The following is a 16,880-nucleotide window of genomic DNA, read 5'->3' as shown; positions in this document are numbered from 1 at the left end:
GTTTCAGGGGCTCTGAGGGAGCTATTTATTGAGGTAGAGGCACCAAATTTTCAATATAGTATCTAGTGCCTCTCCCCAAAATACCGTCCAAGTTTCAAAACGATTGGACCAGGGGGTCCAGTTCTATGAGCCCCAAAAGAAGGTGCCCCTATCCTTCATTATTTCCTATGGAAGAAAGTCATTTAGAAAGGTGTGCTGTCCCTTTAAATGTGATGACCAGAGCTCCCTTGGAGTTCAATTATGCTTGTCACACCCTTGTTCCTGGCTCCGCCCCCAATGTCTCCTGGCCCCACCCCTAAAGTCCCCAGATATTTCTTGAATTGGACTTGGCAACCCTGTAACACTACAATCCTGACAAAATTCATATATGCTTTTTTGAAAAAATAACCCCTTTATTTTTATTTTTCAAGTAACAAATAAAAATAAGAAGGAGGACACCATGACCAAGTTGACAAGTATGACAAGTTAATCAAAAGGGAGACTAACATACTTCTTAAGTCAAAGAAGTATGTAACTGTTCAGGGTGTGCCTATTGACTTCAATGAAATTGGAAGGGTTTAACTCTGCTCACAAGGGCATTGTAAATAACTAAGTATATCCTTTAAATATCTTGAGTCAACGCCTCAGAATCTTGTTCTTCTCAATTAGCTATAATAATATCTAGGTACTAATATCCTTTTAGTGCTTGGTAAAATCTGGTAGAAGGTTGATAAAGCAATTAGCATTATTGACATGGTAGAGTACAATGACATGGTGGAGTTAAAACATTTAATACATTTAAGGCATTTAGAATTCTGTATTTTTACATTAACGTACTTTGATTAAACAATCAACTTTGCTGAATATAATATCCGTAGATAAGAAATTAGTGGATTTTTGGCTTCTGGTTTAATAATTATTTTTTTTTTTGTTCTTCAGCATGTATTAATACGTATGGCACAAGAAGTCCAGATTTCCATACATGTGTGCATAGTAAGCATTTTTCATATTTCTATGTTACAATTAAGTATAGTGTTATTTTTTTGTCCATCACAAGTCATTGCAATCCACATTGAATTTCGTTTACATTTGACAAAATGTTGGTGTCTTAACCCTCAGAGGGTAGGGCACAATATTTCTATCCTTGTTTTTTCAAGCCAAAGGCATTGCATTGTAAAATTATTCTGGACATTTCCTCCATTCACATTAAATATTAAGGACCAGGGGTGGAATTCTAGCAGGAGCTCCTTTGCATATAGGCCACACACCCCGATGTAGCCAATCCTTCAAGAGCCTACAAAGAAAAGCCTTGTAAATTCTTGGTGGATTGGCTACAACAGGGGTATGTGGCCTAATATGCAGAGGAGCTCCTGCTAGAATTCCACCCCTGTTAAGGACCATACTTAAAGTTTTACTTCTCATTTATGTGAAAGTTTGGGCATTTGATACTAGTTACCGGTAATTCTCCTTGAATTCACTTGATACTAGTTAATTGTCCTTTTCCAAAATGTGGTGTATGATTAAGCTCATTTGTTTTAATAGTCTTTCTGGTAAGGTATATTGAATATACCTGAAATCAGCATAATGGGTGATTGGGATAGGGCAGGTTTTTTAAAAAGTTCACAGATTATAGTGTCTGGTTTTATATTGTCAGCCCTACAGACATTGCTTGAGATTCTAATGTTTTTTCATTGGGCGATCACATGAACTGTATTTCATTTGATGAAACCATGGTGCGTGTGATGTCTGAACTGAACCTAATTGTGATACCCTAAAATTTTAAAAATGAAATCTTAATAATAAGAAATTGCAGACACCATTCAAATAAATCTTTGGTGCTGTCTCCAGTTTATTTCCTATTCTGCTAGTATAGACTTGCTCACAAACATTGTTTTAAATGTTGGCTTTATGTCATTGTATTTATGTGGTGGTCTCTATATCTGTATGCTGTTCATCAACTTATTTCAATAGAGGATAAGTTTCCTCATGATGCTGTCTCAGGTTTCTCCCAATTTAGTGGCACATTGTCTAACGTTTACTGGAATATGGAATATGGGTGAATGCCAGACTTTGATTGCACAATTTCAGCGTATATTTTTCTTTCTAAAAAATTAAAACCTGGATTAAAATTTATTACAGGGCAGTGAGGGGCAAAACTGAAATGAAAAATGTGATCCTCTACAGCGTTGCGCCCTGCCAAGTCTGCTAAAGTCAATTAATTTAGGAGGGTGTAACTGGTTAGGATTGTATTTGGGCATATGATCTGGAAAAAAAACACAAACAATATCTGAAATGTCTTCTGGGAAAAGAACCATAGGAAATTAATGTGGCTTGTGTGGGTAGCTGAAAAACTGTCAGTTATTCTTGAAAAATAACGTATTGTGAAGAAAGGGTCATTTTTACCAGCATTGTTGCCCTATCCAGTGAAATGAATCGTGTAATCTTACAAATATATCGGCCTGTAGCCTAAAAGAGAGGCAGCTTCTCCTTCACTGAGCTTTCAGAATCATGGGCTATTAACATTGTGATGAATTTACCAGAATGTTAAAGATGTGGCATCAACTTAATTATGTGGTTTGTTTATTTATTATACTTATACTGCTTTTCTGCTGTATAGAAAGTGGTTTTCAACACAAACTGAAAACAAATAATGTAGGACTCACAAGAACATACCCCTAAATTAAAACCATAGCTAATGTTTCCTGATAGGGTTGCCTAGTAAGATAAACCTCATCATGAACCTAATTTCATGACAAACATCTCTGATTTGTGGTTCACAAACCAGAAGTTCATGGCCATCCCTGTCTCACAACCCCCCACATGGTTTTGGAGGTTTATGTTGGGAAATGGGAGGTGAGAGCAAGAAGGATTATTGAAATGGCTTGCATCCATTTCAGCCCGTTAGGATCACTGGCATACAGATCTCACCTATGGTCAAATTCATGTTTTGAATTGAATTCGCAGAGGTGAGTTCACAAGTGTGATCATTTGGCAGCTGACAAGTCTGGTTTCTTGTTGCATTCTTCTGTGGAGCTAAGTGGCAGATACATGATAAGGTTGGGGCAACCTGGTCTATATAAGTATTTTAGGGTGGATAGAGTTCTGACAGAATTGAAAGAGCCTGATTAAAGAGTGTTTTCAGGACCTTAATGATGTGGTGCTGCTCCTCAGGAATTGAAATACTATTCTAGCCATGTTTAAGAGCAACAGTGTTCTAATACGAAAGTGACAAACATTGGATGTATAAAAAAGGGAAGCACTTCACTTCTTGACTTCTTCCACTGTTTCCCAACTATTAACCTCCTCCTTTCCTCTGTGATCTGTCAACTCTGCAGGTATTCTGCTTATAACATTTAAAATCCACTTTAGAAAGCAATTGATAAAAAGGTGCAATGAAAACTTTTCAAATAAATTTATTCTGATCTGAGTGGAAGCAGCAGTTGTGTATGCCAATGTGAATTTCACCTCCATTTCTTTTTCTTTTGTGAGGGTTTTAGCATACCTTTCTTCCAAGTTTTTGCTTACAGGGATTTACGAGAGCAATAGATTTTGCTTACTTTTCTATGTGAAACCTTCGGATGAGGTATTCATTAGTGCTAAACCATTCTGTTGTAGACTTCATCAAATAACAGAGTTAAAAGATAAAATGTTATAGTTATGTGGTATGTGCTATGATTCAAGATAAGTTCTTATCTCATCTGGAAGGTTTCTGAAGTACTATCTGCTTAGGCCTAGAGCTAGTCTCCCAGCTGAGCTGCAGTCCTGTCATATTTTGAAACAGAATGGAGCTAGGGGCAGAAATACAAATGCCCATCGGAATGCACTGCTGACAGATAATGCTGATGGCAATGAAACCACAAGGATAAAGGTTCATAGTTCATTGCTTATGTGAGAAATCACTCTGTGTTCAAGACCAAACCAGGGAGTTCCATGAACAAAGATCTCAGGTCTGTTTTTCTTCACACAGAAAGCATTTGAGGGTCTAGTTAGGATCAGATCTTTTCCACTACCACCCATCAACATTTTCCCAACCTCAAATGGTTCCCATAAAACTACTGTTTGTCCCATTGGCAGTATAGATAGCCTTATGTTTGCAGTGGGAAGGAAAGTAGCATGGTATAGTCCCAACTAGTGAAGATATTAGAATCTAAGCAGGGTCAGGGCTTTGAATGGAGATCACCAAGGAAGACTCTGCAGAGGTATGCATTGGCAAACTACCTCTGATTCTCAGTTGCCTTGAACGCCTCTTGCTGGGTTCACCATAAATCAGGTGATGACTTAATGACACTTAATGGTATGTTTTGCGGTCCAAGCAGTAACTAAGGGTCTGTTTCTGGTCAGAAAAATGGTACAAGGGGAGATGCTTAAGTCTCCCCCTTCCCCTTGTGGTGCTGTACTGATTTGAACTGGGTCAACATGTGCCTGCTGATTTACAGACCAAAAATGCTGGCAGCTCCATCCTTAGAACTTCCTCTTCTTGTTTTTGAAAAATGGCAAATACATTTAGAACATAATACGTATCTCATATGCTCTTGTGGGGTGGGGTGATCTATAGGGCATACTTCTGAAAAGTAAAAGCAAATTTTATGCTCCCGAAGTTCGATAGTGCAGGATTATTGTGCACCTATGCAGCCTAATCAAATAATGGATGACAATTGTCTGAGTGGAATGGTCTCTGTGGAAGGTTGTCTAGCCAGTTTCAGCCGTAGTTGCTGCTAAGAAATATACCAAGTAATTCTTCCCACCCACTGCAAGCTAACTGAACTTGTGACCAAAGCTGCATGTTCATGTTAATTTAAGACTGGTTACTCTGGGAGATGCTGGTGTGGATTCTGCACACACAAGGTAGGGAGGAGGCAGTTCTCCCTAGGAGGCGGAGGACATCTTAGGAGGCGGAGGACATCTTGGGTGCTTTCCCACCGTCCAATCAGGGAGGCCTCCTTTCCTCCTAGGAGAAGGACCCCTCACGGTAAGTGCCAAGGGTCGTTTTTGCTGACACCCCCCCCCCCCTGCTCTGCAGCACTTTAACTCTCCCCACTTCCATTCCTGCTCCTGGAGGATCCCATATGCTTCAGATACAGGGTTTTGGGCTGCACTGGAAGGCAGGGAAGCCACATTTCCATGCATGGAATTTAGATGGTATCCAGGCCAATATATTGAAGTACTAAGGAATTAGTTTGACAAGTATGTGGAAGCGTGATAGAAGACTAAACCGTACTGAGCACATGTCTATAGCATGTGCTGTAGCTGTAGTCATACGCCTGCCTGTGTGCCTGGGAAGAGAGGGAGCTTGCATGTCTAAGTAGTGCCAATAGATGCATATGTTGGCATTTAGGGATGACTAGTGTTTGGGATGGAGTGTGTATATTCTTTGAGCCCATCTGTACCTCTGTGAGAATAGGTATGCATCCGGGCTGTCTTTCCTATGCTCTGGAATGTGAAATTTAACTGACTGGTCTGTGTGTAGAGTTCAACATGCATGCACCCAATTTTTAATTCATGGTTTTGAGTAGTAAGGATCAAAACTGAGACAACTATATGGAAACAGTGGCAAATATGCCATTGCTTTTGTCTGTACTGTTAAAAGAATCATAAGCTGATTTTGCAAAGAATACTTCCTTAGGATCATGTGCTGAAATCAGTAGGTGATAGACTCATTAAGAAATTTTGCATAATATTGAATAGGAAGTTCTACACAGCAAACTATTCAGCTTGGCAAGTGTATTCCTTCTCAGTAAGTGCACAAGTGATCTAGCAAACAGTATACTAACAGGAAAAAATGGTACTTTTCCTTATAATGTAGTGTCTATTTTCTAACTGCTGTGGTAAAGGAAGATGAAACTTAAATGGTGATGTTATCTTGGTAATGCCGTCAATGTACATGACACTTTGAAGAGTACAAGAAGACAGATCCCTGCCATGAGCAGTTTAAAAACTGAAATTCATCATAGGAGAAATGGCAGAGGGAGGGACAGAACATGGAGGCAGCCGTAAACTAGGGAAGAACATGCATTCATTTCAGATAAGACATGTTTTTGAAAGGAAGTAAGGATGCTGGGGCTGTGCCAAAGCCTTTGTGGAAGAGCTGGATTTTGAGGAGGGATATGAAGGATGTGGGAGAGGCAGCATCAGCCAGGTGTTCTGGAGGGCAACTCTTAAGTATAAGTAATGGCAAGCAGAAGGGGGGGGGAGAGAAGGCCAGAATTATTTGAATTTGTGGGAGACTTTTGGATAGTGAAATGCAGTGGAGCCAGAGTACTCAAATTCCCTAGCTGGGATGGATCAAGATAGGAGAGGGGGGAGAAGGGGGAACAAGACCAGAAGGTTTTGAAGCTGAAGAGGAAGAGTTCCTGTTGGATCTGGGTGGAAAACAGGAAGTAGAGACAGGGTGTTGTCACATACAGAACAATTAGATATATGTAGAAGTTTGGCTCCTGAGGGGACTAAGGTGTAACAATGGAAGCTCAGAAAGGAGAATTTTTGCAGTAAAGGCAAGAAATTATCAGAGTGTGGATAAGAATTTTCACCCTATCAACAGAGTAATGACTGTAGTTGCAATGTGTGAGGTGAAATGACTTTCTTTGGTGAAAGACTGAATATGGGAAGCAAAATACAGAAAACAATCAAAGATAAAACCAAGGCTTTATACTTTAGTGGGCGAAGGGGAAAAATGGAGATGCTAGAGCTAGGGATATTCAGTTTCATTGATGATGGAAGCGGCAAGGCCTTGAATAGAGAGTTAGAAGGAAGGGGGTGTGGTTTCTTGTTTAACTCTTATTTCAAGGCTTAAAAATTTATAATATGGATTTCCCCCCACAGATCTGCCAGATCAGTGTTCACCTAATCCATGTCATAAAGAAGGTACTAAAACATGTGAAGATAAGAAGGGTGGATTCTTTTGCCAATGTGAAGGAGGATGGCAAGGAGAAAGATGTGAACAAGGTAAATCTGTTATTGTGCTGCTTATGTACTTTGCTGCTACATGCCTGACAACCACTCCAAACTGTTTTTCCTTTATTAACTGTGAGAGCTGCAGAAGAATCTTAAACTGTAACCACGGAGTTGGGTCTTGCCAGCTCTTCTGCTCAACCTTGCTAAATTTTCTTCCTGACCTTTTCCATGCAGGCCCCATGATCTCTAGTGCTGCCTTTTTGGGTAGCCAAAAGAGATTCTTCCAGCTGTTTCCACCAGCAGAACACAGATTAGATCCAACTCATGAAGTGCTAGTAGTAGCTTTACCAAGCCCAAGATGGATACATTAACCCAGGATGTCAGTTTTACAACCAACACCATCTCCTCTGGATTTAGTTGAAGATTGTTCACTCTCATTCATTTGACATCTAGGGACAAAAACAGTTACTTCTGGAATCTTAACTAATGTCATTTATAGCTGAATGTCGTCAACATATTGATAACACGCACCTCCAAATATCTGGGCTGTCTGATTTAACGCCTTCATATAAATACTGATACAAAATATTGCTATTAACATTTAAAACCAGATTGTTTTAATCAGTTTTTTGAAAGTTAAGCGTATTTAGCATCAGCGATTTTCACTGAAGATCTGGTTGGATCCAACCCATTGTCTCAAAATATGCTTTCCCTAATATTGTGTAATTTTGGAAAACTCATCAATTATTTTGTATCTATATCCAGATGTTGATGAGTGTTTTGAGAAGAATGGGGGCTGTAAGCAGATCTGTCTCAACAAGCGAGGCAGCTATCGCTGTTCTTGTTATAGTGGCTATGCTCTGCAGAAGGACAACAAAACTTGTGAAGGTAAGATACTGTTATTTAAGCTTTTTCTTTGTGGATGTTGTTGTGTGCTCACTGTGCGAATTGGGAGGAGTTTCTCAAAGGGGTTTGCTGCACAAACTGTTGGAATAACCACACAGCACAAGTGGATGAAACATTCCATTCATTACGAAGGTATAATCACATCAGTCTGGTATATCAAAACCAGAAGAAAAGACTCTGGAGGCATTTTAAAAACTAACATATTTGCCATGTTTATAATTCTTCTTGGCTTAGAGCCCACTTGCTTCTGACAAAGCGGATTCTAGTCCAGAAAAGCTTAAGCCACAATGAATATACAGACCCTTTGAGGTTCCATGGGGTGCTGTATTTTATTTATTACTGTGTCAGCACTGAGTGCTGCACTGAACTATTGCTAATGCTTCTTATTCTGTCACACATCATTGGCTTAAGATTTCATTATGAAAAGCCAGAAATTCATGCCTAGGCATGCCTGAAGTCATACCACAAGAACTATCCAGCACCATAGCAAAGGCGTGATTCACAAAGGAATTGTGTGGTGGATTGTGCCAAAGTGCCCTAGCTAACCAGTTTTCTCTGACACAGAGAAAAGCAACATCTGGCAAAGTGTCTCTCCCTCCCCCCCCCCTCCACTACCTTAATCTTACTGGACTGCATTCTGTTATACCATGAATGTTTAGGGTTTGGCAGTGTACATTTAAAAAAAAAACTTAGATGGGGTAAAAAAATCTGGTTTAAGATTAATTGCTAGAGAAATGTTGTGGTGACAGGATAGAGATGTTTATGATAACTCTTGAGGGGGGGAGGTTTCCCAGAAAGCTGCCATGTAACATTTCTGAATGAACAAAATCATCATTTTGTGGGATGCATGCCAAAGACGTTAAATCCTTTCCCTGTCCCCATTTTCTCATATTTTTATTAGTAAAAAATAATTCTGTAGAGGGAAAAAGAAATGAGAGGTTAAAAAAAAAGGCAGAAAAGGAAAAGAAAAATCTTAGGTGAAAGTAGTGCAGTCAGAATTTTATGAGAGATTTGGAGGATGTAGAATAATTTGCAAAAAAAAAAGTTGCTGATAAATTGTGGTGCTAGCTCATTATATGTTCCCTTCTGTAATGTCTATCCAGAAAAACTAGGCTCCAGATGTACTGAATTATGCTAGTTTCCCTTAATAGCAAATGGGGACAAATGCAGTACCAGTGTAGATAGTATAGTTATACATTTGTATATTCCAGGGAAAATATACACTTGCCATTTAAGCAGAGTATTTTCTGTGTAGTGCCATAATCAGAGGAAAAAGCCTAGAAGATCTGCCCTTTCAGATAAATTGAATTGCTGGCATATGTTAGCCTGAATGGCTTTACCAAATACATTTTTATTATGACTTAAATTGTTCATCAGTTTCCATGTAAGGATTCATTCTGAAAACCAGTATGCCATAGCCAAACTTCTTGTATTTTGTGTTGCTGAATATGGCCTTTTGCTTTTATTCATCTAATTAATTTATGATGTCACTGCACCAACTTTCTTTCTGTTGTGTTTCATGAATAGTGAAAATCTCACCCTTGTTTGTTCTGTCTCTGTATCAGTTGAGTTTGTTTGTTTTTTGACCCCAAGATTCTCAGGAATCTTTACAAAACATGTCTTTGCAAACTTTGGAGTTCCCAGGCTTATTTTGTAGCAGGAACTCATTTGCATATTAGGCCACGCCCTGTACTAAGAGCCCTGTAAGCTCTTGGCGGATTGGCTACATCTGGGGTGTGTGGCCTAATATGCAAAGAAGTTCCTGCTACAAAAAAAGCCCTGGTATTCCCTATTACCAGAAATATTTACAAGACAGTAAACCATAATGTCGGAATCTCTGTAACATGGTGTATGGTTTTTGAAAGGTTCTACGGCTGGGCATTTTGTAGGCTTGAATAACCACCCCGTTCTTTCAAGGACTCTGAATCCCATTTAGAGTATTGTTGCCCTTTTTTATCCTCACAGCAGCTCTGAGAAGTAGATGAGGCTGAGGAACAGTGACTGCCTCAAGTGTAGCTGTGACTTAGTATAGTTTCATGATTGAATGGGGAACTGAACTCAAGTCTCCCAAGTTCAACACTGCAGCACAACTGAAAATTTTGCATTTTAGATAGCAGTGAGACAGTGTTTGGTGATTTACATTGCAGATGTAAATTGGACAGGATGTCTTGTACTGATTCTCATCCCTTTGCAGGTGTGAATTTGGATGGACAACTGCTTGTGATTCTTGTGCAAGGAAATGCCATGCAGAAACTCACTTCCATACATAGAATCTTTTTGCTGGATGAAGTCTCACTTTGGTTTTAATTCCTGGCTTATTTCCCGAGCACGACAAATGCTTTCTCATTTCTTAGTTCTGTGATCTTCTTTTCCACACCATTTCTGACCTTACTTTACATGGTTATCATTTTCAGGATTTCTTCCCCTTGGTGTTCATAAATTAATAGCATTTACCCAAAGCCTACAGCTTCCTAATATTTTGCTTCTGGGAACTCTGAAGTTATTTTTGGGTTCCATTTTTTTATTCTAACCATGACAGGATAATTGACTCTGGGCCAGGATTTAACATTAGAGGCAGATAGTGAAATAAGGTTAACATTCTGATTATTTCTGTTTAATCCTTGTGTGCCCCAATCCCTCTGTTTCAGATATTGATGAATGCATGGTATCACCAGGCATTTGTGGAGAAGCTCACTGTAAAAATTTGATAAGTTCCTATACATGCTTTTGTGATGAAGGCTACAAGTTTGATGATGTAAGAAAGCTTTGCCTAGGTTAGTAAATGGGATTAATTCAGTGAAAAACCAATATGCGATATATTATACTGCTATTTTGAAGTTTTTCTCTTCTTTTACTAGATTGCTTTTTAGCCTCCAGAATGCTAATCCTAATGTTTGCTTTCGATGCAAACTGGATTTGTTCCACTAATGGAAGAGCCTCTTACATCAGTCCCAGGGCTTTTTTTTGTAGAAAAAGCCCAGAAGGAACTCATTTGCATACTAGGCCACACCCCTGATGTCACCATTGTTTCACACAGGGCTTTTTTGTAGGAAAAGCCCAGCAGGAACTCATTTGCATATTAGGCCACACCCCTGTCACCAAGGCAAACAGAACTGTATTCCTGTGTATTCCTGCTCAAAAAAAGCCCTGGTCAGTCCATTCCATTAGTGCAACAAATCCATAGGATCCAACTCATCGCCATGATTTTCAGCCATCTTTAATAGCTTGAAACAAGCTCATATTTTAAAAAATCTAAACAATATAAAGAGGATCTAGAATGACTGGGAACTGTGGGGGGAGTTCTTCAGCTTTATTCTTCTGACCTCAAATAATGCCTATTTTCAGGAGCAAACTTTTAAAGTTTTGTATGGCTTGATGGCTGTGTGGTTTAATGACTATAGGAGAGCTGATGTGAACAATATCCAATGATGTTGTATGTCTTTCCTAAGATGCAAAAAAAGGGGCTATTTGTTAATCAGGATTCCTTTGCATCCCTACATTTACATGGAAGAGGGCTTTCTCAGTGGTGACTTCCACCAACAAGTGAAAATACATTTCTATAAAAAGCCTTTTCTATGTATTGATTAACTATTACTAGTTCAAATTTCTTTGTGTTGCTGTTTTAGGCTGGTTTAAAAAAAAGTATTCTAGCATAACTATTTTAATTGTACTGTTTTATTGATAGTTTCCGCATTGGCTTGGATTCTAGCCTCCTATTTTTGCTCGTGAAAGTTACAGGGGTAGGAAGGAAATAGAGGCAGGGGAATGTACAACTTTGAGTGCAACCCTATTCAGAATGGGTCACACCTTAAGTCTAGGGCCCATTCTTCCATTCACTAGTAGCACTTTCATCTTATGAGTCATCTTCCATTGCTTTATTTTTAAAAAATGAAAATAAGAAACGATGTCTGTGCTTTCTCCCTGTTGGTATTGTATAGATGTGGACGAATGTGCCCATAACTTTTGTGAGCAAACCTGTGTCAATTCACCAGGAAGTTACAGCTGCCACTGTAATGGAAGAGGAGGAGTTAAACTTTCCAGTGACATGAATACCTGTGAGGTAGCATTTGATTCTCATTGCATTGAGTAGAAGTAGAGGAATTCAGTTTGTACAATAATGTACAAAGAAGAAAAAACTTGAGTCTCAATGAGAGTGGTAAAAGGCTGGCATGAGAACTATGGAAACCTATGTCAGCCAGCAAACCTGCTTCCAGAAAGGTGTGTCCGCAGATCCCATTAATTAAGCACTTGTTACCTGCTTCCTCGAGTAGAAAGTATATTAACTGTGAATGCTGTAACAGTTAAATGTACTGATGTTTCTTTGTGCAGCCAAAGTTTAGAGAGGCTGACCTTGCACTTGCCAGTAGAAATGTACAGGGTGACATCTTAAAGAATGCCTGGTTGCCGTGACCTGGATAGCCCAGGCAAGCCTGATCTTGTCAGATCTTGGAACCTAAGCTGGGCTGACCTTGACAAGTACTTGGATGGGAGACCTTCAAGGAATACCAGGGCAAGGACACAGAGGTAGGCAATAGAAGCCACCTCTCTGAATGTCCAAGGCCCTAATAGGGGTCACAGAAGTCAGCTATGACTTTCAGGCATACACACATGCACAAAATTAAAAAAAAAAAGAATGCCTGGTTTATTTATTAACCCCTCCCCCCCCCCCAATAAACACTTCTGCCAGGTGAGTATACCGTCATCAAATTAACATCAATAGAAAATAAAAGACAATATGTTGCATGTAAGTTTCATCATTATCTCAACAAGTTGTTTTGAGGGGTTTTGATCTATGTTTTTGGTTTTTCTCCTCCTTAGGATATTTTGCCTTGTGTATCTTTTGCTGCTGAAAAAAGTATTAAGTCACTCTACCTTGGAAGAATGTTTAGTGGCACACCGATTATCAGACTCCGTTTTAAAAGGAAACAACCCACAAGGTATGGATCCATTTTGAAGTGTATGAGAATAGTTGTGTGGCTCTCCCATCTGGGATTTTTCTGTTTGTTTTAATTGTGTTCCTTGAGAGTTAGGTTTCTTGTAAGTTCCCTGGGACTTCCGCAGTTAGCTGAAAAGGTGGTGCATGAATTAATAAAATAAATACAAAGAATCAACAACACTTTCCCTAAGTCACTGATGACAGGCTTTTATGGGTTCCACTTCCCGCCTATCTGGATGCTTCTTTTTGGCAAGAGCATCTTCTAACACTTCTAGCTGGAACATGCTCCCATCAGTTGCATTTGCAGCTGTCATTCTCTCTCTTTGCTGCACTTTCCACTGCTCTTACCTTATGCAGCTGTTAAAAGGAGATGCAGAGACACCAAAATAATGATCATTTTCAAAGATTACAGATGTGAGGGTGCAATTGTATTTCAGCAAAAAAAAAAATATATCACCGTGGTGTCTTGCAGCGTGACCTTTTATAGGCTGTTTTATCAGCTGTCACAAACTGCTGCAAGAAATCAATCTTAAAAGGGCACAGAATTCTGTGACATTTGCAATCCAGGTTTGCCGTTTGGGGCTGCATTCTTAAGTCTACTTAGCAGGTAACAAATCCCACTGAATTGCTTTGGAGTAAACATTCTTAAGATGTTTCTGTTAGTTAGGATTACTTAGAAGTTAGTATATACAGTTGCCCATCCTTCTTGGTCCTTGACGTTGCTGTTTAAGCAAATAATGCTTTGTGTTTAACCAGGTTTACTTCTCAGCATACCAGTTGCATGCATGTCAGTATCCAGTGCTGTCACTGTTTATGTAAAGTTGTGTAATAAAGAGAAAATGATTGACTTTTTACAGACAAGGAGGCCATAGGATGCTTAACAAATCTTTCAGAGCCAGTTTGGTGTAGTGGTTAAGTGTGCAGAATCTTATCTGAGAGAACCAGGTTTGATTTCCACTCCTCCACTTGCAGCTGCTGGAATGACCTTGGGTCAGCCATAGCTCTGGCAGAGGTTGTTCTCGAAAAGGGAGCTGCTGTGAGTGCCCTCTAAGTCCCACACCTTCACAGGATGTCTGTTGTGAGAGAGGAAGGTAAAAGAGATTGTGACTGCTCCGAGCCTCTTAATTTTCAGAGTGGAGGATGGGATACAAATCCAATATCTTCTCTCTTCTTCTTCTTCAAAATTATGGCAGCACAATCACTTGCAGTTGGTGGAGAGAGCCGTCAGGATGGTTTATGGTTTATTAAATTTATACCACGCCCTCCCCGCCAAGGCAGGCTCAAGGCAGCTTACAACAATAAAACATATACCATAGTCATAAAACAAATAGTCATAAAACAAAGTGCATCATAGTAATAAAATTAGTTAAGTTTAAACAGTTTAAAACAATTTGTGCTAATAACATTCCAATGTTATTCAAATTCAATGTCAATATTCCTGGATTCCTCCTGCTGTTATAAGACTCAATATCAGCTGAAAGCCAGCCGGAAGAGTGTGGTCTTACAGGCCTTGTGGAACTGGGCAAGGTCCCACAAGGCCCTAGCCTCTTCCGGCAGCTGGTTCCACCAGTAGGGGGCTGCTACTGAGAAGGCGAAATCCCTGTTAGCTATCAGTCTAGCCTCTCTCGGCCCTGGGATCACTAAAAGATGTTGAGTTCCTGATCTTAGTACCCTCTGGGGAACATGTGGGGACAGACGGTCCCTCAGGTACGCATGTCCTCGGCCATAAAGGGCTTTAAAGGTAATGTCCAGCACCTTGTAGCAAATCAGCTATACTATGGGCAGCCAGTGCAATTCTTGTATGTGCTCCCACCTGGGCAGCCCCAATAGCAGCCTGGCTGCTGCGTTCTGCACTAACTGTAGTTTCTGGTTCGTGACAAGGGCAGCCCTATGTAGAGGGCATTACAGCAGTCCAATCTTGAGGTGACTGTTGCATGGATCACTGTTGCCAGGTCGCTACGGTCAAGGAAGGGAGCTAACTGTTTCGCCCGCCTAAGATGAAAAAAGGCAGATTTTGCTATTTGGGCCTCCATTGTCAAGGAGGGCTCCAGTAGCACCCCCAAACGTCTGACCTTGTGCGCCATTGTCAGTGGCGTACTGTCAAAAGTTGGTAGGGGGATTCCCCTGCTCAGACCGCCGCGACTCAGGCAAAGGACATCTGTCTTTGTTGGATTCAGCTTCAATTGGCTCAGTTTAAGCCATCCAGCCACGGCTTGCAATGCCTGGTCCAGGTTTGCTGGGACATCAGCAGATCGGCCATCCATCAGTAGATAGAGCTGGGCATCATCAGCATACTGGTGGCAGCCCAGCCCATAGCTCCAGGCAATCTAGGCAAGGGGTCGCATGTAGATGTTAAATAACATCAGGGATAGAACCGCCCCCTGAGGCACACCACAGTTAAGTGTGTGTCTCCGAGACAATTCTCCCCCAATTGACACCCTTTGTCCCCGACCGCAGAGGAAAGAGGAAAGCCACTGTAAGGCCAACCACTGAATCCCTGCATCGGCGAGATGGTGGGTCAGCAACTGATGGTCGACCATATCAAACGCAACCAATAGGTCTAATAGCATCAGTACCGCCGAACCGCCTTGATCCATCCCTCCATGCTCCCCATTCTTCCCTTATCTGTTCTACACAATCTCTTTTCTCTTCATGCTGCTCCTGGCTTGTAATTTCTCCACTACCAAAGGATTCATCTAAGGAATGCTAGGAATCTTTTTCATCCCTTTCTGGAATGGCTTCCAAGTGCCTCTTCCAAATGCATAATTCTTCAGCCTCAGAAGAAAACTGATTGACACCCTCCACAATTTTTGGCAAACCTGATTTTAAATGCTGTCTTGTCTGAAGCAGCAAGATTATTGGTATCTGAAGCAATTATCTTTGACTCCCTCAAGGTTATAACTCCCCCCCCCCTCGATCTTGTTGTTCTCTAAGGAGTTACTGGAGTTGAGTCTAGGAAGATTATTTGTGCACTTTGAGGGAACTTGTTTTTTTTATGTATTATTTATTTAATTTATTGGATTTATATCCCACTCTCCCAGCCGAAGCAGGCTCAGGGTGGCTTACAACAGTAAAAACATGTACAAATATTAACATTAACTAATTAAAAACTTAAACAATATAACAAAACATTTTAAAAACAATTTGGTGCTAATAATACATTCCAGTAGTTTCAGTTTTGAAAAATGTACTCCTCTATAAAGAAGCATGCTTATAATATTATCTATCTATACATATTGATCATATGTAGAGTTTCCAAGTGTTGGCTGAATATCTTCTGGGATTACAGCTGATCTCCAGGAGATGGAGATCAGTTCACCTGGAGAAAATGGCTGCTTTGGAAGGTGGACTCTATGACTGATGTATGTGAATCCATGGTGTTCCATCCTGGCTTGTTGGAGCCTGAAGGATGAGCGGGGGAACTTAGGAACAATGGGCAACAGAAAATCCTAAATTGCCCTGCTCCAATCACAGGCCTCCGGCTGGTTTGAATGGCCCAATCAAACACTAGCACAGGAACACAGTATTGTATTTAGTTGGCCCTGCAGGGCCTGTTCACCAGTTGATTCTGGGCAGCCACGTACCATGCTGTACCCAATAAAAGAGCTTGTTATCACTACCACCTTGATTCTTCGATGCTTAGAAGCCACTATATTATAATGGCATTATATCCTATTGAAGTCCCTCCCCTCCCCAAACCCAGCCCTCCTCAGGCTTTGCCCCCAAAATCTCCAGGTATTTCGCAACCCAGAGTTGGCAGCTCTATTTATATGCCTTCCATATATCAGATACAACAGAAATTAAGGGCACTTCTTAAGGGTTTGAATTGACAGCAGCTGTATGGTAAATATACTGTAATTTTGCCTTCCTGAAACATTGCATAATTTTAATTTTGTTTCTTGTCATCCATGTGTTCAGACTTGTGGCTGAGTTTGACTTTAGAACCTTTGATCCTGAAGGCATTATTTTCTTTGCTGGGGGCCATAAAGACGGAACATGGATAGTCTTGGCTTTGCGCAATGGCCGATTAGAACTGCAGCTGAAGTACAATGGAATAGGTCGTGTGACCAGCAGCGGGCCAGTTATCAACCATGGAATGTGGCAGATGGTAAGCATGGTTATTATAGACTACCAGCGCTGGTGTTAGGGTGCCCCACCATGCCCACCG

At 40.5% G+C, this 16,880-nt stretch overlaps 1 protein-coding gene across 1 annotated transcript in view; it reads left to right on the top strand.

Moving 5' to 3' along the window:
- Window positions 1–16,880, top strand: part of GAS6 (growth arrest specific 6) — a 60,474-nt gene that overhangs the window by 25,927 nt on the left and 17,667 nt on the right. Inside the window, exons 4-10 of the mRNA XM_060233748.1 lie at window positions 919–972; window positions 6,799–6,921; window positions 7,636–7,758; window positions 10,425–10,550; window positions 11,715–11,836; window positions 12,595–12,713; window positions 16,631–16,820. Coding sequence (XP_060089731.1) covers window positions 919–972; window positions 6,799–6,921; window positions 7,636–7,758; window positions 10,425–10,550; window positions 11,715–11,836; window positions 12,595–12,713; window positions 16,631–16,820 — 857 coding nt within the window. The remainder of the gene's footprint in view (window positions 1–918; window positions 973–6,798; window positions 6,922–7,635; window positions 7,759–10,424; window positions 10,551–11,714; window positions 11,837–12,594; window positions 12,714–16,630; window positions 16,821–16,880) is intronic.

Source organism: Heteronotia binoei, chromosome 3 (genome assembly GCF_032191835.1).
Source record: "Heteronotia binoei isolate CCM8104 ecotype False Entrance Well chromosome 3, APGP_CSIRO_Hbin_v1, whole genome shotgun sequence".
Classification (NCBI taxonomy): domain Eukaryota; kingdom Metazoa; phylum Chordata; class Lepidosauria; order Squamata; family Gekkonidae; genus Heteronotia; species Heteronotia binoei.
The sequence above is the reverse complement of the archived record's forward strand: the minus strand, read 5'-3'. Positions and strand labels throughout refer to the sequence as shown.